This window comes from Daphnia carinata, chromosome 7 (assembly GCF_022539665.2).
Source record: "Daphnia carinata strain CSIRO-1 chromosome 7, CSIRO_AGI_Dcar_HiC_V3, whole genome shotgun sequence".
Classification (NCBI taxonomy): Eukaryota; Metazoa; Arthropoda; class Branchiopoda; order Diplostraca; family Daphniidae; genus Daphnia; species Daphnia carinata.
In genome coordinates, this window is record NC_081337.1 from 4,374,688 (window position 1) to 4,401,602 (window position 26,915).

Genomic DNA, 26,915 nt, shown 5'->3' on the forward strand with positions numbered 1-26,915 from the left:
CTTCGCTTGTGACTGCCCATTGTCCCCTAATAACGAAACCCCGTCAGCGTTTATCAGTAAGAGGAAGTCAAATCAGCAAGGATGAGACAGGGGCGTTTTTATGTGAGTGTGTGACCAGATGAGAATCTACTGTGGTACTGTAATCTATAATTAAATGCCCAGCAATGCTGGCGGCGGTCACCAATTATGCAACCATTTTTTATCCGCCTTCGTTCAATATCGAAGAAGGAGATTCAGAGAAGGTGCACTGCTTCTCATCTATACAAATTGGTGGATCAAAAATTTCAATCATCGGAGAAAGAAAGTGTGGCTTGCGACTGAACGTACACTCCAAACAATTTGTTTATGACTGTCACTAAGACGATCGATAAACAACTATGAACTTTGTATGGAATGTGAGTTGGGGTTTCAAAGAAAATAATACAAATTTGTTGACTGAATATCGCATGAAACACACATTGGCGTTCTTTAAAGCCATACCCTGCAAAAAGAAACAATCTTCTTTTTTTCGTTATTTTTTATCGCAAAATGAACAGCATGGAATACGATATAGATGGGTGAAAAGGGATGCCTATAAGAATATACAGAAGCTGGTTCAGGCGATTCAGTTAGGAAATTTGATATTTCGCATCGAGATCCTTAAATTTGTTTTAAATTTGTTTATTTGATTTACATAAACACAATTTACAGCACGTCCATCAGATTTATTACACATCAGATGGCTCGTCATAGAACTGCAGATATTTTTGTGGCAGGTTGCCTACATGCAACAGATGAACGAAGATTGATTGTATGGTGAGTGAACAAAATTTCCATCATTATTACCGTGCTTCGTAAATTTTTTTTTTTCCTTTTTCTCAAACATCAACATAGCCTATATGACAATAAAACAACATTCGGTTGAGAGATATACACTGAAGGCAGATTTAGTTCATTACACAATGGCGAACAATGGTGGATGACATAGAAACATCGAAAGACCATAAATGTAAAGAAATGGAACAATGATAGAAACCGAAAAACAATTGCCAAACAACAAGGTGATTATTCATTCGTTTACACATTAACAACTTGGGAGACACAGAATCAACACTTTGAGATATTCTTGAACATGAAAAACCTGTGCTGGATGTATAGCAAGAGAAAAACAAAAGTGAAAGAAAAACATTGCCGAATAGGTTTGTGTCAAATAATATCCACCGATGTCGAGTACATAATCTAAAGAAAATCGTAGACAAAACGTTGACGTCGTTTAAGGTATTGGCGATCAGTTTTCCGTAAATTCATTCAAACAATTGACTATAACTAATTTGGCAAAGTTTGTCCCTAAGACTGTAACATGAAGATAATGCCGTCGTTCAGTGTTGAATAATTTGGTTGACTTTTTCTTTTCTTACCGTTTCGATTAAATCATTCATTAATTATTATCTTTCGTTAAGTCCCCAATTGGATTACTAAACAAGGCAGATAACGTTTCACCATCATTGTTGAGTTCCGTTTACGAACGAGGAAAATTTCTTTTTTTTCATTCTTTGGTAGAAATCGAATTGTTTAATTTTTTTTTTAAGCTTCGCAACTTTTTTTTTTTTTTCACTAACGTCAATTTTACTGAAACAATAAAAAAAAAACTCCATCCACAAGCTCGTATAGTAGACTTCGTTAGCCAAGTAAATTGCACAATCGATTTTAGACAATTCCTCTTACTGGATTTGCCGTAAATAACGAACACGTGTAGAATTTAAGGTGGTAAAAAAATTATGGGAAGAGGCATATATCCGACTAACAATGTACAACCATCTTACGTATACAACCGCAATAAAGAATTTAAACAACGCTCCATCGTTTGATTAATACACTGAACGTGTTCCTGCACTGTTTACGAGCAGCCCGTAAATAGATTGAGAGTGGAAGATGAAATTGTCGTATAAATAACAAAAATCAAGAGGCGAAATATTCACGATGTTCGATTAAAAACTGTGCAAATATGGCAAACTTATAATACATCTTGACTGAAATCATTTGCCTTTACCAAGCCAATTTTTAATTATGTACTTGTTTTGATGAAAGTGATAGCTGTAGGCATTGTCATTTTGTTGTCCGCGTTTTTTTTTGTCTATTGTACTAGTAATTGGTATGCTGTTGTTAAACGGCGATTAACATCGTAAATAAATTTACGCTTGTTTTGGATTTTTTTTGTCATCGGGCATTTTACTTGTAGTTGTTGTCTTCTGTAAGCTGTTACTATGACAGGATTTTGGCTTTGTTAAAAGAGCAAAAATGAAACGCGGGTCCGTCGTGAATCTCCTTTGCCCCTTCGGGCCATCCCGAACTGTCAGATGGACGGGTCGCCGCCTGCCCCTCCGTTCGCCTTGCCACCTTCTGATGCACCTCCGGCACCACCACCATCGTCGTCACCTCGCTGGCCTGGAGAACGTCCACGGGGTGACAATCCACGGAAGTCCAGGTTGTACTGTAGGAAAATAAGCAACACATTGAGTGACGTGAGTTGTTAAAACAAACAAAAGAATCACACTTAATTAATATTACACATATTCAATAGCGTATTTTTTGTTTCATTAATGTGTGCAAATACCGAGCAGGTGTCAAACTGTTAATCACGTTCAACTAATTGCATTGCGGCAAACACTTATGTTGCATACGTAATACAAAAAGCTCGCCACGTTAGACATATGAACGTAGATTAGGTCATCACCATACGTCGTACGTGAATGCTGTAACGCACTGTGTGTTACAGTGGAACGGACGGGATTAGCATCATCTGGTTTTACCGTTTAAAACGCATGTAAGCAAGTACGGTAGTTTACTTGCACAGTAAACTATGTTCAATAGCAGTTCCATGAACGGCTGACACTTGTGAGTGCGCTGTTCGCGAAAACGCCGTCCATGGCTCATTTAAGCGCTCACGCAGCGTGAAAGCTGAAATCATGCAGTTCTTTTTTTTTTTTTTTCTTTTGTTCTGTTCTCCGTGTCCAAGAATAATCTGAGTGATTCCAGGACACATATTTAAGAAGGTTAGACAAAAAATTTAAATTTTTTAAAATTAATAATAAAAAAAATGCAGCAAGAATGCGTGGCAAAACGACGATAACTAATCGTTTTCTATTTGCCACTAGAGTTAAATAGCAAATGTAAATACATTTTATTTTTAATGATCGAATGCGTTAGAGCGGCCGTGCATTATACCGCCCCATTGTTCTCTTATACGTATTAATTTTAAGTTTATAATGATAGTTGTTATATGCACACTGAACCAACAAGTTCATTCGAAACGGACGAACAAACATCACGAGACGCATCAAGTAGCAGCAAAGCCTGGTAGGCTATGTGGCAGCGTGACAGATTGACATCAATTACGTGATATACTGTATAATCATTATGCAAGATATAGACGACTACAGGTGGCTGCTAGAACGTTACAATGAAACGCGCTGTGAGTCTGGTTTTCAGCGCTATATACCGGACTTAACAACCATCCGTTGAAAGGAGCATCATCGATACAAACACCTCAGTTTTATTTTGAGGTTCGGTTAATTTGTCGATTTCCAATGCATACCACATGAAAGAAGGTGCTCATTCAATTAATCATGTAAAAAAAAAGCTCATTTGAAAAGCTAGAGCAGCGCGTTTAGGTACCGTCGATGTGGCGGATGTTTTTAGTTAGGTTAGTTTACAGGATTCCTGGTTAACATAAAACCTACGTAGAACGTAAAGCCTTTGTTGTTGCGAATACGTAAACTATTTTGTTTTTTTGGTTTTGGTTTCTGTTTTTGCTTTGTTTTTCGTTACATTTTGTTTTTGGTTTTCATGGCAATACGGAAAGCAAAATTCACAGAGGCAAGTTTCCTGATTGGGGTGCCAACGTAACCCTGGCCACCATTCAGAAATTAACCAATTTTGTTATAGAACCAATGAATTAGGTGCAGACACAGTGGCGATTATTTTGTTGTTGTTGCATATTATACACATGAATATTTAAAGCAAAAGCTGGAAGACACCAGAAGAGTTTGATTTTTCAAATGTTATCACGGTGTTCAAAGAAGAACGATAAACAAAAAACAACAACAGAAACACAAAGGGAAGGTCTGCGACTAGGACGTAGAACATCGTCATTTTCGGATGCGCTGGGAAGCTTGGCTTGCTTTATGTTTCAAGTCTTTTTTTTTTTTTTTTGTACGCTTGCATTTGGTTTTGTTTTTGTTTACGGGTATAATACCTTCCCTAGTCTGGACTGAATGTCGTTGACGGGTTTGAACATCATCGACGATGAGGTTTGGTGATCCTCGCTACCAGTGCTGCTTGTCATGGCATCCGACACCAAAGTGTCCGACATGTACAAGTTATACTGAAATTTGAAGAAAGAAAATCCCAAAGTGGAAACTGTTTTTTTTTCTTTTAAATCTAAATTTTCATTCGTTCTTTTCGAAACGTGGAAGTTTTCGTTTCCGCCTATTTTTTTTCCACTCGTTCATTTTTATGTTTTTGTCCCATTAGATGAACAGACTATTAACCAAACAGCAATTATGTCGAGGATTAGAACCCGTGGCATCGAACCGCGTCATTCAACAGATTTTTGCTGAATAGAATTTTTTCGACAAAGTTAAATAAAAATCTAAAGTAGCTATGTGCGCTAGGATGGTATGTAAACAACTAATATGAAGTATAAAAGAAAGATTGGAAAAACAAGCAATAACCTTGTTGGCGCATTCGAAGCAAGTGCTGACCACTTTTGAGACGCAATTCATGCAGTTCTTGGTCTCTTGAATGACGGCGTCGACTTTGGTGAACGTCGCTGCCTTGCCCACCGTTGGGTTTTTAACGGTGAATTGCAATTGCTGGACGTAGGTGGGAATTTGATCGACGTAGTCCAACAATTCTTTCTTCAACGTTCCAGCCGGCACCTGTCAAACAATATTGAAATACAAGCTATTTTTATTCGTGGTTTCTTTCTGCTTCACCAGCTTTCATTGCAATTGTTTTTTTTAACTTATTCATGTTTTAAATGAAAAAAAAAAGATAAACGTATGTACCTGATAACAGAATTGCCTGACGACTTTGTACAGTCGATTGGCTTCTTCAGCGAAATATTCTGCTTGAGTGAAGAGGTCCTGTGTTGTTTTAAGCGTGCCCTCGCCACGTGTGAACTGGTACATGCTAAAGGCCATTGAAGACATGTTCTTCGCTCTTTTCACGATGTCATTGTTCTCGTCGAGGCCGCCATTAGTGGGACTTACTGGCACGCCCGGTCCACTGCTGCTGACCGCTTCGTTGCCAACGCCACCAACCATCCCTTGATTGGCCACCCCAACAGCTGATTCCCTATCAATCCCTCTTGCAGACGCAAGTTGTTGTTGAGCGGCATTCTGAGCCTCCGTCCATCTGTCCGTTTCAGCGTCCATCTCGCTCGTGATGAGCTTCATCTCCAGACCAGCTTTGGCTATTTTCGCTTGCTCCTGTTTTTTTCAACATTTATTGTTATAGTAAAACAATGATTTTATGATTCAAAACAATGATTCAACGGGCTTACCTCAGAGTCGAGTTTGCCCGGCTTCAGTGGTTTACTAGTGGTCCCATGTTTCTATGCAATAAAGGTTAAAAAAAAGAAATACAATAACTGTACTATACTGGGATATTATTGCATTTGCAAGCGGTGCCTTTATGACAGGCTCAATATAAATGTTATACGAAAATGAAATGATGGAATTCCAAAACATATAAAATATCCTCACGCCCGGTCGCGGAAGGGACATGTAGACGTGCTTCTCTGCCGCGCGTCCTTGCAGCAGCTCCGATACTTCTTTGGCCAGATTGGTGACGTCATTGAGCAGCGCCTGCCAGCAATCGGAGAAGACTGCGCAGGGGCACGTTAAAATGAAACCATAGCAAAACATTGCACCGAGCGTGTTGAGCCACAGCAGTAGAGTGGTAATCATGTAAAAAAACAAATAGAATGGTGAAGTGTTAATTAGAATAAATAATTACCTATTACTCAGGTGACTTTAAGGATGACATTTTAGACACAGTGAAACAGCAGAACTCTATTTTTACAATAGGGCTTTTAAGCTGCTCAAATAGCTTGAAGCATGTCTATATAATCTAACGAAGATTTCATATAAGCCCACGTTATACGCAAATTGCGCATCAAAATGTTGATACTTGAATTTCACCGCGTTTTGTTGCATAAAATATTTAAATAACTTAAAATCAATAATAAGCAATGGATCCGAAACTACTGTAATTACCCAAGTCTCAAATTCATGCCACGTAAAACCTATAGTTTAGAAATATTATGAATGCATGGGAACCTATCAATTTTACGACAAGCTCGCCCCATTTTAGTATAAGGGAACGCCGTCAACCATATATACAGTACCTTGGAAATTTTCTTTTGCGATTTTGGAATTTGGATAAAGCGAGAGGGTGTGGGTAGCTGTGAGCATTTGGGGTCCGTAGATGCGAACGGTGATCTCGGCGTATTTGGCTTGAACTTGGAGGGCTTCGGTGGGCGCCACGTGACGCAGGAGCTTACACACTTCTTGCAGATGATCGACGTGCTCTTGGAAGCGTTCACCGCATTCATCGAACCTGTCACCATCAAGTGAAATGGCGGCTGCCCGAAGATGGCCTATCAAATCGGCATCCTCCCTCGACGAGGCCAATAGATCTGCTGCCTGCTCTAAGGCCGTTTGTTCAAGTTGAAGTCGTAATTCCTGAGTGCACTGCAACAGCGTTCTGATAGCCGTCTCTAGTTCCTCAGTTGGCGAATGCCTTTCTCTTTGTTCCTAATGAAAAAAAATGTCCGCTTTAGTTCTATCATTTCTCAGTATAGACTTGCATTTCCTATTCCAGCTAAATTACACAATTCAGTTGCAAATTCAAATGAAATATCTGCATTTCAAAAAATGAAACGCAAACTGGGAATATAGTTTTCGGACAACTCTATGCGTCACTGTGTCATACAAGTTTTATACTATGAATGCGCATCTAACGAGAATGTTTGTTTTGTTTTTTTGTTTAAAAAAGTTTATACATACTAAATTTATTCCGGCTCGAATGACGTGAGATAGCCCCGACCTAACCCGGTCCCACAGGAGAAGTATGTTTTCACGGTGTTCGTGTGATGTGTAGGCCGAATCGGTGAAATCTTGCGTTCGCTCGATGGCTGCGTTCAGGGCCAAAGTCAAGCGTTCGCGACAAGCCGTTGGAGCCAATGTAAGCCGTGTCATCTCCACGGAGTCGTCAAGTTGCTGTATGGCTCCACACGCCGTTAACAAGACGTCCCAATCCTCCTTTGCGTTCATGCATAGAATGGAACATTTGTTTTGTAATAAAAGGGTAAGGGAATTACATCAACTGCGAAACGCACGAAATTGGGTAGCTAAAGTTAAATAGCATAAAGTTTACTTTTCTAACACGTAGCGAAGATGGAAAAACGATTTGTGAAAGTTTGCTCTAAATTTTGTTGCAACAGCACAAACAAGATGAGCGTTGCTTGCCTCTTATCGTGCTTCGTTTTATTGGGAAATATATTCTATAGGGCGTCACGTATACATTTCATTTGCTTAAGGCATTAACCTACCTCTTTGGGTTGGTTGGGCGCTGGTGAAGAATTAGAGCCGTTTCCAGTGGTGCGTACGTCGTTGCTCGCATGGTCATTGCTGGTTTGTAAAAGACCATCTTTGACAACGTAATGAACGAGATCAATGGCGCGTCTCATGTGGCAGAAGACAGTGTCCCGGTTTTCTCGAGACGATGTACATTCTGGATGTCGCAAACACGTCTAGAGCAAGTCACATTTTTTTTTAAATTTTAGATAAAGTTTGCGAGATAAACAGATAAAACGAAACACTATGGAAAACACAACTCATCACTTCAAGGCACTTGTATGGCTGAAACAACATCCTCAACTGAAGTTGTCGTTTAAAAATGTAAATGTTCATTTTTGATGGATAATGAACGAAATGCCTCCTTATTAGCAGTAAATTTCTACGATGAATCAATTTTTTGTTATTTATTTTTTTTACTTGCGTTGCAAACACCGCAAGTCATCCCTATTTTACGCTTAACGAAATTTGAAGTGAAACCTTCAGCCAAACAATTGTTCTTTTGTTAATACGTGTATACTCAATTTTAAGCAATCTTCTGAGATGTACCGTATTAGGCTTTAGACGGACTGTAGAAATGTTAAAATACTACCCAATAGGTTTTAAAACGGTTCACATAGCTTACGCAGAACAAGAATTTTGTAGATAAACTAGATATCAGGAAGTAGTACCTTTGAGGCAGTGAGAAGCATGAGTGTGGATCGTTCGAGGATGGTGCGAGCGGCGCTCATTTGGGCTCGCCGTCTCTCGTCTTTCAGATCGTTTTGACGGTCGCCCGTCACGTGAGCAAAGTCGACCATCTCGCTGCCGAACTGGCTGAAGGCTTTGACAAACTCGGTGAAGTTGTTGACTCCCTCTAGACGCGTCAGCGTGTTCGACACCTGAAAAGACACGGAGAGAACAAAATAACAATTGTAAAGCAAAAGAAGCCGTGTCCTATCAGACACTACTATAAGTTATAAACACATTTTTGAATACCAAAACCACTAATTCTCTGTCACCTAATCGCACTTTCGATTCGTCAGAGACTTAATATAATATCAATTTCTTATTGTGCATTGTTCTTAACTCGCGTTGTACAAGAAACCCGTGAAAGATAGCCGCCAAACTTGGCTTTTAAAATATCATTTTTTAACCTATATAAGCAAGCTCTTCTTCGGCAGGTAATCGTGAGGGTGAATATTCACATACTCTTTCGTTTCAGAAGCCAATTTAATCAACTTACTTTATCTTTAGCTTGCAGTAGTTGTTTGACGACAATAGTGTCAGCCAGCAGGAGAACTTGGGTGACGGCCGCCAGTAGACATCGGGCTGCTCGTACCATAGAACCTTTGTCTGCAATTGCAGAGCTTCCAACAATAGAACCGCTTCCACCTGATGGACTTGTTTCTCCGTCCGTGCAGCACGATTGCGCTTCGTCGTATTGCAGTTCGCAAAGCTTTTCAATGGCTATACCTAGAATTTTACATAGCAATGTAAAACAAAATGCTCCTTTCAATGTAAGTTACTGTTATTTAATACGATATCGGTACACGAGGCAACTAACAATCCTGACCATTGGGATTGAAAGCCTAGCAAGTGCTGGTAGACTTATAGTCACTCACAAGTAGAACTAAAAAAACGCCTCCGTCCCCTTGTTTATTGCTTTTCTAACGTTGGCAATTTCCTCTTCGGCTAAACGGTTTGTCTGATTAAGAGGGAAATTTTGAGAGTCGCAGCTCAAACTAGATTTATTGATGATGTTCTAGTTAGAAAGGCAATCCGTAACATTCACGTTCGCAAATCACCAGTTTCAATGTTCCTTTACTTTTTCCTGCATTAAATAGAGCTCTTTTTCAAATAAAAAAAAAATATGTATACAGTATATAACAATAAATAAATGCTTTGGCCTCCCTGAGAAAGATTAAATTTAATAGAAAACGAGACCGCGATATTGAAATTGCTTGACCATAATTTTAAAAAATGCTATATACTTCAAAGCGAATATGTTACTAGCAACCACAGCACCACGCAGTGCTTAAAAACAATAAGGAAGACGGCGGACTTGTCTTGCTCCTATATGAAAAAGCTTTTTTAAAATAACGAAACGACAGGCATTTCCAATTAATTGCTTGTTTTATGGGAATTCAATTTTAAATGTATTTGCATACAAGTCGAAGGATTTTTTGTGGAGATTTATTTTACTTCGACGCTATACAACCAATATATAACCCAGCGCACTTTAGAAGACTAAGGGCTTGGCTGGATTTATGAAACCTTTAGATGGTTTTGTTTTAGCTAAAAAAATAGGGGGTTTCGTTTTTCCATGTTAGACTTGGTCTACTTAGATTTTAAAAATAAGCAAACCAACGCACAATGTGGAAGTTAAATATGGAGATAGTAAGCTAATTTATAGTCGTAATAGTTATAGAATGTACCTAGGCCAGTCTAACAAATAGGTATTAGGGGCTTACAATGTTGCATTGAATATCTCAAGATACTTCGATATTTTAGTTTGCCACTTGTACCTGAAATATTCTATACCAGATACGTCAAAATCATTTTTAGAATTTAAAACCAAATGTTCTCAAACCTGCCAACTCCCCCCCCCCCCCAAAAGTTTTAATAATTCAACGTATAGTATCGTAATTGAAATATAATGTTATCAAGAGTATAATATAAGGTCAAGAATAAGGCTGATGGGGTCGCTGCTGTGTGTTGGTGCATAGCTGGCTCCGTGAAATCCGTCTAAGCCCTGTTCGTTAATTATAAATATCTGATGTGTCAGGTGGAAGAGTTGTTAATGATATTCTGAAGGTCTCGCCATAAAAAAGTGGTGTTCTACTGGTTTAGAAAATAGCTTTGACATATTTTCATAAATAGGGAGGAAGCCTTAAACTGTTTAGAATCCTTATTGTGCGTGATTCGTGCGCCAAAAACAGTGTACGGTTGTTGCTATAATCAATAGCGGTTTTTTACAGTGCCAATAACTCTCGGTTTCATTTACAATTTCTTATAATCGCGCATAACACATGATTTTAACTGGTGTTTAAAAATCACACTTCAAGGAGGTCTACCTTGTTATCTTCTTCCCATATTTTTGTTCAATTATTTTTCGTTTGAGCGCATTACTGTTCAATTGGGGCAAAGGAAACGGATTTGGTCATACCTGCTTGGCGGGCTTCCCTGCAGGCTTCATACATATCCAGCTTGATTTCACTGTTGTCATCTGCAATGGTTTCACCAACCAATACAAATCGTTCGACAGCAGCCTGGACAGCCCGACCAACACGGCCTAATGCTCGGCGGGAGCGCTCAGCTTTCAAAGGTCGATCGGGAGCCGACACCAGCGTCGTAATCTAACGAAAAACACATGCACATAGAAATAGAAACAGTTATTTCAATCAATTGTTTTCAGTTCCAACACCCGATCTTATGCATCACAGTCAATTTTCAAAATTGGGCTGCCGGTGTGATGTGTAGCAAATTAAATTCAATGCATTATTAAATTGAATATTCACTAACCAACCAACGGTTAGATTATTTTTTTTTTTTTTGCATAAAACAGAACGTTAAACAATTTTTACTAATTTTCCCTGAATAATCGTATTGAATGAAAATTCATTATTTTTGATTTTATGCGGTGTCTGTGATGGCGAATAAGATATAGCCAAACACCCACTGCTATACTGTGGCCCAAGTGTTTCGAATCATAATGAGTCTGCATCCTTTACACGCTACATTTCCATCTGTTCCTTTCAGACTGTGAGATTGCTACGCAAAGAGGAAGAAGGCCACGAGGCGAAGGAATTTAAAAAATAAATAATAACGTCTGGATTAGACACGGATCGCTTACTGCTTCCAAAGTTCAATTCCAATTCAGCTTTTACAGGCTGTTGGAGTATTTTTACTTCCCATAATAACTTTAGTTCTACTACCTAGGGACACTGGTTTTGTAATCTATACAGCAAAGTACATGGTGTACATTCACTCTCAACGAATGACATATCATTTTAAGATGTTTAATTAAGTCTCTAGAGCCATATGTCAACGGCCGCCTATAATTGCAAACACCTTGCTGGATGCGTTGAATGGGTTTTTCGCACACGGTCGCAGTTTATTCATTCCCCCGTCATTTTATTTCTATGTATACTATTTTGCTTCTGAAATACATTGCTTTTGTTTGATCAAAATTTGTTTTGTTTTTTTAGAATCGGGGATTTGCAAATCATTGTTCCACGAAGGCCCATACATCATTCTTTACTGGTATCGGTACTTCAGGTCTTTTGTGCACCCCATGAAGACTAACGTGTTCATGTAAAATACTGGCATGTTGTGGACCATAGACGATGTCGAAAAAGATTACCTGCTATAAATATAGTATACGGGGGAAGGCGGCGCGCTGGTTCTTTATGTTGCGATTGAACCCCAGGACCCCCATTTACATTTGCCAGTGGCGCACAAGAAGCCAAGGTTCTGTAGATGACAATCCCCCTGTTCCAAATGGTATTTGTTTCCGGGATCGTACGATAAATCTAACTATTGCACCGGATTTAACGCAATCGTGCCTGTATTCTACTGCTTTGTTCTACTATTTTCAAACTGAAATCTGTACAGACTCGGTTTTTATTTTGTGCTTCTGGGATTGATAACAGCTCGCAGGTTTGGAAAAAAAACAACAAAAAACCTTGATAGGTGTACATAGTTCCGTAGCAAAGCACTAAATTGAAAATTAAACGAGGAATAATTGGCCCAGCAGAATTTATTTTTATTTTTCCTTTTCTAAGTGAATTTTAGCTTTTTAATCATTCTTAATCGTTTTCCTGTGATTGATTGTTTTAGGCACGTTAATTTTTATCAATTACGACCTATTCTGGAATTCTTCAAGGCCTTTTTGGGTGGGAAAATACCGAAGTCGGTATGGAGTGGAGGCTATGTCTCTCAAACATTATGTAGCCTAGCCCATCACATTCTGGAATTCCATTAATCTTTGTTTGTTTTTTTTTGTTTTTTTTAACTGAACATTGGCTTTATTCCCATCGCAAAAACCGTACCAGCTTTTCAGAGTGATAGCCCACCATGGCGATCCTGGCGTTTTTTGAGGAATTTTATCGTGCATTTTTTTATGGGTGCATACCAGGAATTTTTTTAGATACAAAAGCCACTAATGTTACTATTAAAAAGTGTGGATGTGACTGGGCGTGCAATAAAACTTTTTAAGGTTTATTTGTTTCGCTATTCACCTTGTACCAGATGTAAAACCTATTGACAGTCAATTCTTTGTTGCAACGCTTGGTAAAGTATACCAAGTACTACAACTTCGACAGCAGTAGTTAACACCATTCATGAGCTATTATTGCGGTCGTTAAATTAACTAAACAAAAAAATTTTTTAACATCTAAAAGTAAAATTCTCCCTGTGAAACTTGCCTTACGCTAACAAATCGCTTGTGTGGACGCACAAACTTTCTAGCGACTTCTAACGTTGAAGGAATTCCAAAATTTCAAAAAATATGCAAATCATTCCAGACTGCATAGCAGTTAACACAAATACCAGGAGATTTGAACATTGGAAAAAAAAAAAAATTCAGAACATGCCTTCGTCTATCTTACAATAGACAGTCGCTGTATAAGACCTATGCGCTGAGCTAACGATAAAAACGGAACATTGATAATATTTTTTTTTCCTATTTCCTGCTGAAAGGTTCGTTTCACATTAATCGATCAAGCGGTTGCGTTAGAAACAACGAAAACAAAAGAAAAAATAAACCAATGACTCTAGCAATTTTCTATCTTGCTTTTTTGATTGCGCAACAGCGATCCTCACTTAACCTTGAGACACTTCTCTAGGACAAATATACGGAAATAATTCAGGCATTTGGATCATACCTGAGAACAATTATAATTAATCCAAGAATTTTTCTTACGTTATCAACAATTCTTGGCCCAAACAGCACGAAAAAACAACATAAGGTTAGCTCGTCAATGCGGTGTGACAGCCACAATCGACCCGGTTACAAATTCCGCCGCACTCAATTAAACGTTATTTAAATATAAAGGAACTGATTATTAGTGACACTGATCATCTGTGTTGTATTTCCTTACGTTATTTTTAATTATTTCTCCTATTTTTCCCTCCTAATATAAAAACAAATTATTTGAATTCCGTTGAGTTGGGAATGAGTGTTGACCATTTTTGACACTCTTCATTAAAAAACAGAACCGCAACAAATCTCAGCGCTCGTTAATTCTATTTTTATCACGCTTCTGTTTTCGCTATGTATATTGGAATTAATTTCTAGCTATCTAGCTATCCATGTGGACTAATGTTCGGCGCAACTGAATGGCTGTAAGGAAACAACGGGGCGTACAACTGCAACCTCCCGTTCGTAAATAGTACTTAGCGTACGAATTGTATACTAACGAATGGTCTTTAGGGGAGCACATATATAAGGACAGTGGCATTACATCGATAACGCTCAATTTAGTCACTTAGCATTGGGCTTTGTTTCGAGTCACCAGGGAGACACTACAGCAACGACGGGGCATCGTATTTAAGAGAAATCCTTTGCAACTATTTTCGATCAGATTGTTACATCAATATAGATCCTCTCTCGAAAAAAAAAACGGCCGATTGATTTGGTGATTGGTTATTTTGTCAGCTCTTGCAGCAGTAGATCCCAGTAAATCAAATGTAACTAGTTCTGGTATAGATACATAGTAATACCGGCATATATACGTTGAATGCTATAAACGCAAGTCTCCGCTGAGATTTTGATATCATTCTCTTGATATAAGCAGAAGCTATAGAGTAGCTCTATACGCTAGACCATTTAGCAAGCCAGACCACATCGCTACTAGTTGTTTTGCGGGTCACGGTGGGCATGGATCCGGTCGCCGGGTTAATCTGACTTTCGAGAGCTTTATGAAGAGGCTGTATCTGAGAATGTCAACGGCGTGAGGCTCACGCTCCTGTCTCCTCGCCTCATTTTCTCTCATTCTCTCTTATTCTCTCTCTCTCTCGCTATCTTTCTCTCTTGTGTCTGTCCTCTTTTCGGTAGGTTTGCGAAATCAATAGTCCAACTTATTGATTAATAGGGAAGAAAGGAGAAGGAGTGAGAATGAGAGATAGAAAGAGAAAGAGAGAAAGGGAGACAAACTGGCTAGCAGTAAATATGATTGAAAAAGCAATATGAAAAAAAAAAGAGAAAGAAACGTCCGAACGAGGATGAAAAGGCAAACGAGCTGGTTACACGAAACGAAGATTAATGAACAAATATTATACGTTTACCGCACGTTAAGTTACATTCCCATAGAGGCAACGAAAGCTGTACAGATATATACCCAGTATGCCCCTTTGTATAGTTGCCGGCCACTTTTTGAGATGATTGTCTGCTATGATGCACCATCACCAAGTTAATGTGCTAAAGCAAACATGCTCCCAAAACAAGAGGGAAAGCAAGTCAAGTCCATAAAGACAATGAAGAGGTATACATCGGTGGGTGGAGATACAGTCACTTGAATAGAAAGGCAAAGAATACATATTTCGGTCCGATACACCAAGACATGAGGGTGCGGGTACTGAATATCTAATCAACACTTGATATTGTGGTGAGTCAAAATCAGCTTTTTTACACGAGTGATTGGTTTTTTAAAGAGCCTCCTTTTGTTTGAGTTCTTATATATTTAGACCTACGTTTCTACATGACAATCTTTATAAAAAGATTGTCTTATTTGCGTTGAAGCTAAGTCACCCTGGTAAATGGCAAGCAGTCCTCATCAACTGGTCCATTTGCCTAAAGCCTGCAAGAAAAACTAGCCTATTACAGTGCTGCTTCAAGGGTGCTTGAGGACAACGAATAAAGTGTACACGCAAAGTTTCTGGTTCTACCCAAATGCACTGCAAAATAATTAGGCAATCGCCACGTTTCTACTCGGGATTCATCCGTTTGTAATTTAGCTTACTAGCGAACCATTTGCGGCTTTTCCCTGAAGAGATGAGAAACGCCCTTGTTATAGAGAAAAACGGATCGGCTCGTCGATCTTTCCCGTCTGTTAAGACAAACCTTGATAAGCTATATATATTGCAATGGTGACAGTAAACACGAAAATTAATGAATCCATAGAGTGCTTAGAGGTGCCGTAATTCAATGTTTGCTTTGCGTTTGCCATGGCCGAGAAGGCTACTGTTTTCTTTCCATATCTATTATGTAAAATATAGCTATGCCGTACGAAAATGTAGGTTAAAATTGTGCGATTTCCATGTTGACGGATGTGTCACTTGCAATCGCGATCTTGCTCAAGTCAGCAAAAAAAAAAAAAAAAGAAGAAAAAATCAACGGGGAATGTTCAAATTCTGTTCTTCAGATGAATCGCAAATCTAGCGATTCGATGGAAGTTGGTTGCTGTTGGCACGTGGACCCCAAATCAAAATATCTCCTGGGCAAACGAAATAGAAGGAATTTTTAGAGCTACGCCAGACTCACCGCTCTGCTGTGTTCTGCTGACGACATCGTTGGGGCACGGAGCAACACTTTGTCGTCTGGGGGTTCAATCAGTAATTTTCTCACGTCCGCTGCGTGATGTTGCCCCTCAATAAACACGGAGTTTGCTGATCTGCTTTCTCCGTTCTTTTTCTATATCCTCCGATGTTTTGTTTCTTTTTTCTTTTCCTTCCTTTCTCTCTCGAACCGTCGGCACGTAAAGAAATCTTGGTAATAGACGAACGAGAATGGCGGAGCGAAAGAGCAACGCCAAGCACTGTGTACTTGGAACGAAGCAAAAACAGGCGATAGTCAAACGAGAGGAAAAGAATCGCCGACGGTACTCAGCTCACGTGCTAATATATTTAATACACAACGGAATGGAGAAACAGTCTCTGGGGCTACAGGGAACTCCTCGGACCAGAATACTTGTGAGCATATACAAGTTGGTTCGTGTGTGCGATTGCCACAAGCCTGGTGATGTCAAATACGGCGAACGACACGACTTTTTGTGTGTGAAAAAAAAATCAACACTCGAAACGCCACTGAAGGAGAGTACGAGATTAGAATATATTTTCTTCGGAAGAAAATCCAAATAGGAGAATAATCTTTTTTTTTTTTTTCAATTACGATCCACTTCTGGTTCCACTACTGATCAGGCTGATCTAGGGACGCTTTATTTTTGCTTCTATTATTTATTATTTTTATTTTTTTTTTTTCACTGAACTGTTTTCTTGGTCGGAGCAGCTGAGTTTATTTTGTCGTTTTGTCGTCGTGTTATACGATGGTATAACATGTTTGCCGATGACCTGAACGATGTTAACAGTTGAGCATCGCGCTGCCTACAAACTGCAACCTGATTGAACGAAAGTGAAGCCACAACTGGTGGTGCGTGTGCGCTGTAGACCCTTCCAATTCTTTTTTTCTAGCTCTCAGCTCAACCTCGCTGTGTTTCCCTGCTCACCACTAGAAACTAGCACAAGCACGGCTCTTACACCATCGTTACTTCCCTCCAATAAAATCCAACTCGTATTCTACCATTTCTCCTTCCCTACGCTGCTCGTCGACTCTTTCGTTCACGACCGTAAGCAGCAAGAAGATTCACAAGGAAGGCAGGAAGGATGGGGGGGGGGATAGGACAGGAGGAGCTATAGACGCATGGGTGGAGCGTTCCAATTGTATAGGTTCTACTTCAGGAAAAGGGGGCTCAGTCCCTGCCTTTAGATCAATAAAGCTGACCCGGTTGCTGCGCTCGCGCCCACTTCTTCTATGTGTATAGCTCTCGAACATGTCTGCTCACGTCGGCTTTTCCGTTCTACAATTTCTTTTACCCCCTGCCTCTCTGATTCTTCGTCGTCTTTGATGTCTCCCTTTTCTATATCTCTCATTCTTTCTTTGTTCACTTTTCCTTCTAAACTTCTCTCCCATTCTTCTCTTTTCTTCGGTATACATCTTCTCCGGTAGCAACTCGAGAAGTTTCAGACTTGCCTGCTGCTCCTGTATAGGCCTTGCAAACGTGTTTGTAAGCCTACCGAAGATGTTCGATGTCTGCCGTTCTCCGTATAGGCCTATAGACAGACAGACCCGCTAACTTAGATTTCATAAAATTGCAGAAACTCTTGCGTCAAGCGGTAAGAAGAAATCACGACATTGGAAACCAAATGTACTTGCTAACGCTTGCACGCGTCTTGTTTTACAATAAAGAACATCCGATTTTCGAATTTACTGTATACTATATACTGTACGTTCTCTATCGCACACATCACGCGGTATAAATGCGTATCTATGTGCGTGAATTCAACGGCTACAAGTTGTTGTCCGGAACTTTTGTTACCGATACCCTACATCGCAGGGTTGAATCATCGACTTGCTGCAACTTGCGTGGATCGATTGGGTTATGATCAGCCGTATTAGTCACGTAACTTATACCTTACAGATGCCAAACTGGCAATTTTGGCGGTTGCCACACGATTCAACGATTGTTGGCACAAAATGGACTGTAATCTCCTTTGTTAAATGTTTTCTTTAAAAACATTCACCCATAATAAATGACAGAAGCGAAAAATAGTAATCGAAAAAAAATGGCAAGTCAACTGTATTGTAAATACGGCGGGTTGTCTGTTTCAGCCACCAGCAGCGCTGGGTTCTTGGCGGAGGATCGATGAAATCGATGCTTTAGCAACTAGGAGCCCCGAGAAGCCGAGAGGGAAAAAAAAGCACAGAGAATAAAAAAGAAATATTTATATATAAATAAGAAAAGTAGCAACGTTCTGTCTTCTTTTTAAAAGCAACTGTCTGGGTTAGGTTTGTAAGATCTGTCTGAATATCAGCTTATATATATATATATACATAGTGCTACCAGAAAAGGTATAAAGCTTTTGTTAAATTATCTCCCACGCTTTTATTTTGGTTAATTAAGTACTTTCAATGACCATTGCATGACACCAAACAAAGATAAAGCGGAAAAATGAAAGCAATGGTAAATATCCTAATTTTGCCCTTTCAACATGAATTGCTTAGCCCTATAAGTAACGAACGAAGTGCATTTAAAACTTGACCCTCAAATTTAAAAGATCCAATGAATCCGTTGAAATAAAGTTATTATACACGTCAGTTCGTGGTTGAAACTAAGGAAACTTCAAAGTGGCAGGCTTCACTTAAAACTGATAGGAAAAAGTCATGTTCACGATCGACCCTTGGCCACAAGCTGGGGCCACCAATAGCCAAGCGCTCAATCACCCAAATAAACGTAATGGGTACATTTGATTCGATGACTCCCGACTTCAAGTTCCATAAGGTTTGTTGTCATCCAATATACTATTGATGTGCGTAGTGATCGATCGCATTTCGTAGTGACCAAGTGGGTAAATAGTGAATGGGTCCATTAGACGTTACGAAGGTCCAAATGATGCCTAACTGTGCCATCTCACACAATGCAACCATAAAAGCTATATATATAGAACAAAAAATGGCCAAATTGCAATGTGAAATTACGGGACTTCTTAGGAAGGTCGGAACACACAAATGTAAGGCCGTCTTACTTCTATGTACAAAAATGTAGTTTTGCAAAATGAAAGATAATTTGAAGGGAGCGAAATCATACGGTTAGCTCGATTGGAGAAGTTTATCTGTCGTTTAATAAATGGCAAGTAATCATTTGTTCAACAAATATAATTGTTCGGTATTATGGGATTGCTAACCAAATTACAATGCGTGCCAAATATAGGCAACTAAATTTGTATATGATGTACGCACTTTAAGTAAGAAGTTTTCTAACTGCACACTTGACGATGAAATTAAGTAATGCACGAGGGCTAACTTAGAAACTTATACAAGCACCAGAATTAAAAAAAAATTCGTTTTTTTAAAGGAACGTAGTGGCATAAGTGGTTTACAAATCTCCATCCCGTTAAACAATCTATCTCGATTGATTCATTAGCTACTGACGGCTTAGTTATGTTAGAGGTATGTAGACTATAAAAGCAAAAGACGCAGGGAGAGCATGATACGTAGCGAATTTTTAACCGTCCCATCCGGGCGTGATTTTCTCACGCCAGAACATCGTAGGCGCCGGCTTCTGCGCATGTCCGATAAAACAGTGCATTTTAATCGTGCCTTTCCATCAGCTGTGCTTGCTGGAATTCATGCAAACTTTTTCTCGCATAAAATTGAAATTCAGAAAAAAAGGAGAAAAGTCAAATAGATTTTAAAAAAAAAAAGAAAATCTACTTAGATCAGGAAAACAAAGGGGACGAAAATGCGGAAATTCACGTTCAGGTCAACTAGGGCCAAAACCCAAGTAAAAAAAAAAGGTATATTCCCTCTTTCTTTTTACCGGTCGTATTGACACGTAATGTATTCGGATAAAAAATACGAAACAAAAATGAAAAGTACTATGCCGCCCCCTTAAGTCGATGCAGCAAACCGACATTTGCATGTCGGCTTATATACGGGGGCTTTTTCTACACTCGTAATGCGTACTGCAGATATGTTACGGTATTCTTAGATTTTTTTTTTCCTGTATCACTTCATAACCATAAAAAAATGCAACTATATACTTTAATGCTGTATAGCCATTAAATAGCTCCGATTGGCCGTTGTGGCGCACCATTCGCCTCTAAAGTATACATCCCATCCACACTCGTCGATGGCCACTTCTTGTGGTTGATAATGTAAAGCTAAATTCCATACATACAGCACGTATCAACGTTCTATTGAACACAAGACCCTACTGAGATCCTCTATGAATTTCTTAATAGTTCCCAGATAACTAAACCATCTTCGATGTAACCCTGATCGGAATGTGTATCAGTATGAGTTCACGACCTTTTAGCTTAATAACAAATCGCAAAAAAAAAAACGTGCATCTGCACTATGTTTTAAGAGCTTTGTAAAAATTTATCGGTCGGGCGTATAGGAGTTGAGAGATATCCATTATTGAGCCTTAGCCGTTAAAGTATTCAAATATACCAATAAAAATATTGGGAAAAAGAATTCGAACCACTTTTTTTTCTGGCAAACTTTTAAAGTATTGTCGAAATTAAGTTTTGTGTTTACTCGGGTTTCGTGACGATATTGAATAGAAGAAGGGATGGAGATGGGCGATAGAAATTCAACCATGCTTGTGGTAGGATTGCCATCTAGCGATAAATTGTGGGGTAACACACCAAATATGAAGGATCAACGACAAAAGCTCCCATTAGACCTCTACACTACAGTGAATTCCCACCTCATCGAATGTTCTTCGAATTTGGATCTATAGTTCCACTTATCGAGGTATAGTTCCGATGCCGAACCAAAGCCTAAGATGCCAACCAGAAGACCTATGAGATGTACACCGGAAGACCTTTGAGATACCAGCCGGAAGATCTTTGAGACGTGTTAGATGAATCCCTTTGTGAAGTAACAAGCCTTTACAAATTATGTCTTTTGTACATCCCGAGGATTGAGGAATTCCCGAACGTATTATTCCTAACTTTACTACGAACCCTAAGTAAATGCTGTTTCAAATAGTCGACTTGAAAAAATTAACAATGGACTACGCAGTGGGACGTTATCCAATTATCGCAAATAAACAGTGTAACTTTATAGCTCTGAGCTATTTTCATTTCAATTGGAGCAACCATTTGTTTTTGCAAAATTGTCATCCCCCCTGGTGCTTAGAGTTCCCTCCCAGGTCCAGCACCGCTCCCCGAAAGAGCGTTTGTGATAAAATAAAACAAAACAAAACACTGAACTATGCTGAACATGCCGCTCTGGCTTTTTTGTACGTAACGCTCTTTGCACTCTACGTGCCGATAGAGAAGCCAGTTCTGATTTCGAAGAACGTGCGGCTGAACGGCTATAAATATCTTATGGCGGCCGGAATACTGCCTGTTCACCGATGAGCGCCTATACAGCAGCGGCGGGGTTCATCTAGCAGATGTTGTACTCACTTGCTGGTTGGAAGAACGTTATCTCAAGCGGAATTAATCTCTCGCCCACTTAATCATTCCAAATGCTTTCCGGGAAATGTTTCGTTGGGTAGGGCAGGGTGTTAGTAGACCGAAACTTGTAGCAAAAATGAAAAATGCGTTCTTGAATTCTGGTTACATCTATGGGTGTGGTGAATTGGAACAGTGCGTTTCTACTAAGTCTTTCTCCAATAAAAAAAATGGATCAAACATCTGCAAGGGAATAAATCGATAACTGAAATACGAGCAGTTCCTCGGTTCCATAGCCTATACCAGTCAAATCCAAAATAAACTATGCAATGATGGGATCGTGGAATAAAACGAATTAAAGACGTTTCATTGTTTATGGCACATAGCTAGGCATTGGAATTTATTCTCCTACGTAAGCTAATTGATGGGAGTTGAGGTAAATGAAAGTTTGTATCTTCATATAGGTCTTGATGCCTGTGAATTAATGGGCCGCTATGCAAAAGTCAATACAATAATTGGAAACGCGCTATTGCCCTTTAGGTCTTACGTAAGTGTTTAGTGTAAGGAGGCAAGGATTAAAAAAGAATATCATTAGTAACGGACTTTGAACAGTAGGGCTCCTTTGTCACAGCCAAGACACCAAGTTAAAGCTATACACATATAAAAGCCGTTATATTATTGATCCCTTCGTTTATTTATCGCAGTTCATTATATTTTATTTGAGCTGTATTTAAGGACCTTGATATATTTCATTCAGTATTTGGACATTAATTTGTTTCCCTTCTTACACTTCCTTTATGAACATGACTACAAATGTTTTGTTTACCCTTGTGCCTTTTAAAGTGAGGCGACATCACAACTGATTACCTTATAGAATAGTTTTCCAGTTTATTGTCCCACCTCCCTCAACTCCTTATAGTTTCCCGTGGTCTCGATGACGTACTCTGTATTATTACGCCACTACGTTGTAAGGAGTTTACCGGCTGAGAGGCTACTTTTGATGAACTTTATCGATTTTTGGTATACTCCAACTGTTGGGTGCGCAAATTAATGCGGTTGTACAGCTACGAAAAATGTGGTCAATGCCAGCTAAACATACACTTAAACTTTGTGCACTTCCATGGTGAATATTGGGAGGAAGCCCTTTGTTTACTGCGGAAAAGCCAAATCATTTCCCTTGCTCGTATTACAATTACATATACACGAAATTGGGGTTAGTTCAACACCACCGTTCGTCTATTTTCTAGACCTTTTATCATTTCGATAACGTGTAATGTTCCTGGCCACTTACTATCATGGCCATTAAGTCGTTGCCATGTAATGGATATATTAGTTTAACGGTCATGTTTTAATTTTAATTGCTACGTGATACCGGGTCTTTAAATGCCAACTCAATTACACCATTTGAATAATCTCCGCCGCTTCTCGGAAAAAGGGCAGTTGAACGGAATGAAATCAAAACAGAAAGATATCTAACAAAGTTACAATTTATAAAACAAAAAAACTTGCAGGATGGGTTAAATCTTCTTGGTAACCAAACAAAGTATTTCTAGAATAAATGTTTTATATTGGTTTAGGGCAATCAATGTTTTATATCAGATTTCTATCGTACATCAACCTGTTACTGTACGACGCAACATGTCAGTGTTTGATGCAATATAAGAACAAAAGCTTCAAAGGAAAGATGAAAGCTTCCCTAAACAATAGGCTCAGTCTCCCAGTAAAGAGATTCATTCTTGTAAGAATAAATGACTGCAATGCCTTTGAAACTTCTTTAATAAGCAAACGGCTTTGCCAAAAAGTTACACTAGAAAAATAGAAGGAATTTTTAAACTTCAATATGGTTTCTTTGTTTTAGTCCAGCCTCACGGCCCATACCCGTATATCGCAAACATACATAAAAATGTTGGTGAAACAACCTGGAGTTCGTTCAGCCTAACATAGAACAGCAGAAGCATAGGCCAGTTACACTGCACGCCAAAAATATCCTAAAGCGATCATTTTTTTCTCGACATTTTTACGTTGGTGCTTATGGGGGAGAGTGTCTTACACTAACGAGTGTAAGCCGAGGTTAACATATTGGAAAAGAAACAACAAAAATTTTCCTCGTAGCATCAAAGGAAATAGCTATACTGTGGATATATTTCACATTTGTTTGGATGTTGAGAAATAATTAGCGAAACTCTATTCGTCGATACGTGTAGCCTTTATAGTCTCCGTGTTGTCTTATAACCTTATCTTGCTTTAAAAAAAATTTATTTCAAAAGAAATTCTAATGTAGCTGAACACATTTTTGACTGACAAAATGTATATCGTTATTGTGAAACGATAGATTTTTACTTAGCTCAATAAATTATTTGAATCGTTTGGGGTATATGGTTACTGGCGGCAAGCGGCCGCCCATTGAGCAAACAACCAGCAATAATGATAATGTTTCGCTAATCTATCGTAGCGACGCTGGCTCTCGAGTGTATAGCCTATCACGTTTATGAATTTCCCTTGCATGGCATACGGTATATAGCTTTGCGTGTGCCTACCTGCGTGACGAGCGGTATGAGTGTTTGCTCGATACTCTTCGTATGGATTTGCAGATTGTGACGTTCCGGTGGCCGAGGGTTGTGGCTGGCGAAGGATGAACAAATACCACTTGGGGCATTAGATGAGGTCACCGGGGCAGCCGATAATGACGAAGATGATGTGGCTACATGAGTGACACCAGTAGCAACAGAAGAAGAGCAAGCCATGGCACCACTCAGTTTGACCACTTAGCTATCCCAGCTCACGTTCAAGTAGTTGGCGAAAACAATTTTCTTTATCAACCATTGGCTGTACTCAGTGTCTAATTGTGGGGTAGAACAATGCGACTGCTTTGAATAGTTACAAAATTCCAGCTAAAAATAAAAGGTAAGATGCTGGCGGTTGTGCGATTATCCACTTTTTTTATTCGCACATTTCTTTAGCAGGACGGTAATGGATTCTCGGTTGTACGCACTCCGGCTCATCTCGAGTCTCCTGTTTGACGTGAATCGAAATCAACTGGATTTACATAAGCTCATACAGTCAACGGGGCAAATTTAAAATCCCCCGTGTGAATCCTTCAGTTCAAATTCACGAGTTTGTTGTTTCTGTACGTTCGATTTGTGCACTTGTCTTCAAAAAAAAAAAAAAAAAAATTTTTTTTTTTTTTTTCACTGTTTGTCGTTAAATTCTCACGTTACCAATTGCGTTTTATTCAAATTGAGTTTCCTCTTTCCACTTGCTTAGTCTATTATTTTTCGTAGTTATAACGACGATTCACTCGCCGGGATGCCGCCGTGGTTCTCGCCAGCTGACGAACGAATAGAAAAAGAGGGCAGCACACGGTATCTATATATCGATCGAGACCGGTAGCAGCAACAGCAATCCATAGTCCAGCTGATCCGTCCGTCTACAGGCATGAAAACTCCAGAAGTGAGAGTGTGCACAGGCCAACTGCACGGCGAAGGTATGTGTCTGTTCAGTCTGGATTGTGTATCGGTCGTCCTCGAGTGCTTCATGAAGGCACAGATGAGATGCAGAAGACACCAGAAACACAACAGATGGACACTCGTGCACAGACATTAGCAAAGGCACATGCTAACGCGATACCACAGTACCGACATCTGTTCAGACTTTTACAATCTGGTTAGCTAACGCAGAAAGAAAACGACTGCACTGGTGAACCTTCCCTGCCACCCGATGGACAGCGCTTGCCGTGGAATTAAAATTTCCATTATCATTTGAGTTAGCCGACACGAAAAAAGAGGAAATAAATTACGATAACACCACGCCCTATTTTACCCTTGGCTGCCCTTCCATCGTGCGCACTGACAACCTCTCACCAAAAGTGCATCGTTCACTATCTAATGGGTTTGCCGCCGCCTGATCAAAACCGAAATCTAATTCAAATCCAATTTTCCAATAAAAAAAAACAATGCTCCCTCACCCCCTTCAAAAGGAAAATAAAACTGTTAAAAGCAACAGTACAAGTCAACACGTTCCTAACTGACTTCTAGCGCTGACGCAGACTTTTGTTGCACTATACCGTTTGATTTCATGTTGTTACTGGCGCAGGGGAAGGTTGACAACCGCGAACGATTCTACGCATTACTAAACGCGATAAGCACTCTCCAATAGATAAGTTTGGCTTTTTTTTTTTTTTACATCTTTGCCTCACACCAACAACAACTATTGGCTGCCCTTTGTAAAAGTATTATGCCTTCTTCTTCAGCTCCTTTTATTGTTTTGTCTTTTTTTTTCTTATTTTCTTTTATTCGTGTTGTTGTTTTTTTTCTTCCCAAAATACCCAGCTCAGTGTAAGGAATTCTCACTGCGACCGAAAGCTTTTGCACGTTCCTGCGGCCCACCACTTTCAACAGAAACTCGACGCCGAATGAGCAACATCAAGCCTCACGCAGTGCCGTATATACTGATGAAGCAGCTGTAGCAGCGGCATTCGTAGCACTAGTTTGAGAATCAGCACAAGTAGAAGCAGCAGCAGAAAACAAAACGTACAAGTAGCAACGGCGCTGACAGTGTACGTACTGATCTCGGGCTCTCAAAGTTTTGAAGCTGGCCGTCCATATACACACAAGCTCGCTATATATCCTCTGCTCTGTAATGCAGCAAACTGAAAAAAAAAAAAAAAAAGTGAGAGACGTTGGAAGGTTTGGCGTCCAATGCGTGTTTTCGTTCCTCTTATTCCCAAACTCCCCACTTTCCCTCTTCAACCCCCCATCCTACACCTTTTCCTCCTCCCACCGACCCTTCTTGATTCCTCCTCTTTTTGGCTTCCTTTATAACAAGAGAGTTATATATTTTTTTTGGTATTCTATTTTATATATATTTTTTTGTGTTTTCTTCTTCTGAAGAGGAGAAGAGGTTGTGTCTGCATGCGGGAGTTGGAAGAGTTTTGATTTTGGAGACTGGAAATTTCCTTTGGATTTCTTTTGTGTATAGGGCTACGCCCACGTCATTCCCGTGGTGAGCCCCATGCCTCTCGCCTCCCCATGCTTGTCTTAGCAGCTCTCACGCGTCCACAGCGACACACACGAAGTCACATATGTTGGCCGACACACCCGCTCTTATGTAGTAGATGCTATTTTAGCTCGGCACGGGGTCGAATGATGCGCGTCACACCACCTAGAGCCTGAACGAAAGAGCGTGAACTCGTATTAGCTCTCTTCTTTGCTTTCGTCTCTTTTTTATCTGCGCCAGACACTGTTGCCCTACGTTTCCATCCCTCCCTATGCAACCCAACGGCATCTGGCTTCACGTTCTATATACGTATATGTCATTGTGTGCGGTTGCCGAGCCAATATTCTGACGACTGTAAGACAATACTAAATATTGTTTGTAGTTTTCTCGATGTTTTCCTGAAAAACAAAGGCA

General features: G+C 39.6%; 1 protein-coding gene across 4 annotated transcripts; it reads right to left on the bottom strand.

The window, feature by feature from the left end:
• Window positions 1-646: 646 nt before the first annotated feature.
• Window positions 647-26,194, bottom strand: LOC130695601 (alpha-catulin-like). Of its 4 annotated transcripts, none has more exons than XM_059496365.1 (13): window positions 24,044-26,194; window positions 10,771-10,960; window positions 8,848-9,077; window positions 8,294-8,503; window positions 7,598-7,798; window positions 7,053-7,304; window positions 6,392-6,800; window positions 5,748-5,869; window positions 5,546-5,596; window positions 5,049-5,471; window positions 4,713-4,919; window positions 4,235-4,363; window positions 647-2,470 (listed from the first exon to the last, which is right to left on the bottom strand). In XM_059496365.1, the coding sequence occupies exons 1-13, from the start codon at window positions 24,248-24,250 to the stop codon at window positions 2,333-2,335; spliced, it is 2,769 nt and encodes a 922-aa protein (XP_059352348.1). In that variant the 5' UTR covers window positions 24,251-26,194; the 3' UTR covers window positions 647-2,332. The 4 variants fall into 4 exon arrangements, with proteins under 4 accessions (XP_059352348.1, XP_059352347.1, XP_059352350.1 ...); XM_059496364.1 differs by having other exon boundaries at window positions 7,053-7,307; window positions 24,044-26,192; XM_059496367.1 differs by lacking the exon at window positions 24,044-26,194 and adding an exon at window positions 16,087-17,209 and having other exon boundaries at window positions 7,053-7,307.
• Between the last annotated feature and the right edge of the window lie 721 nt (window positions 26,195-26,915).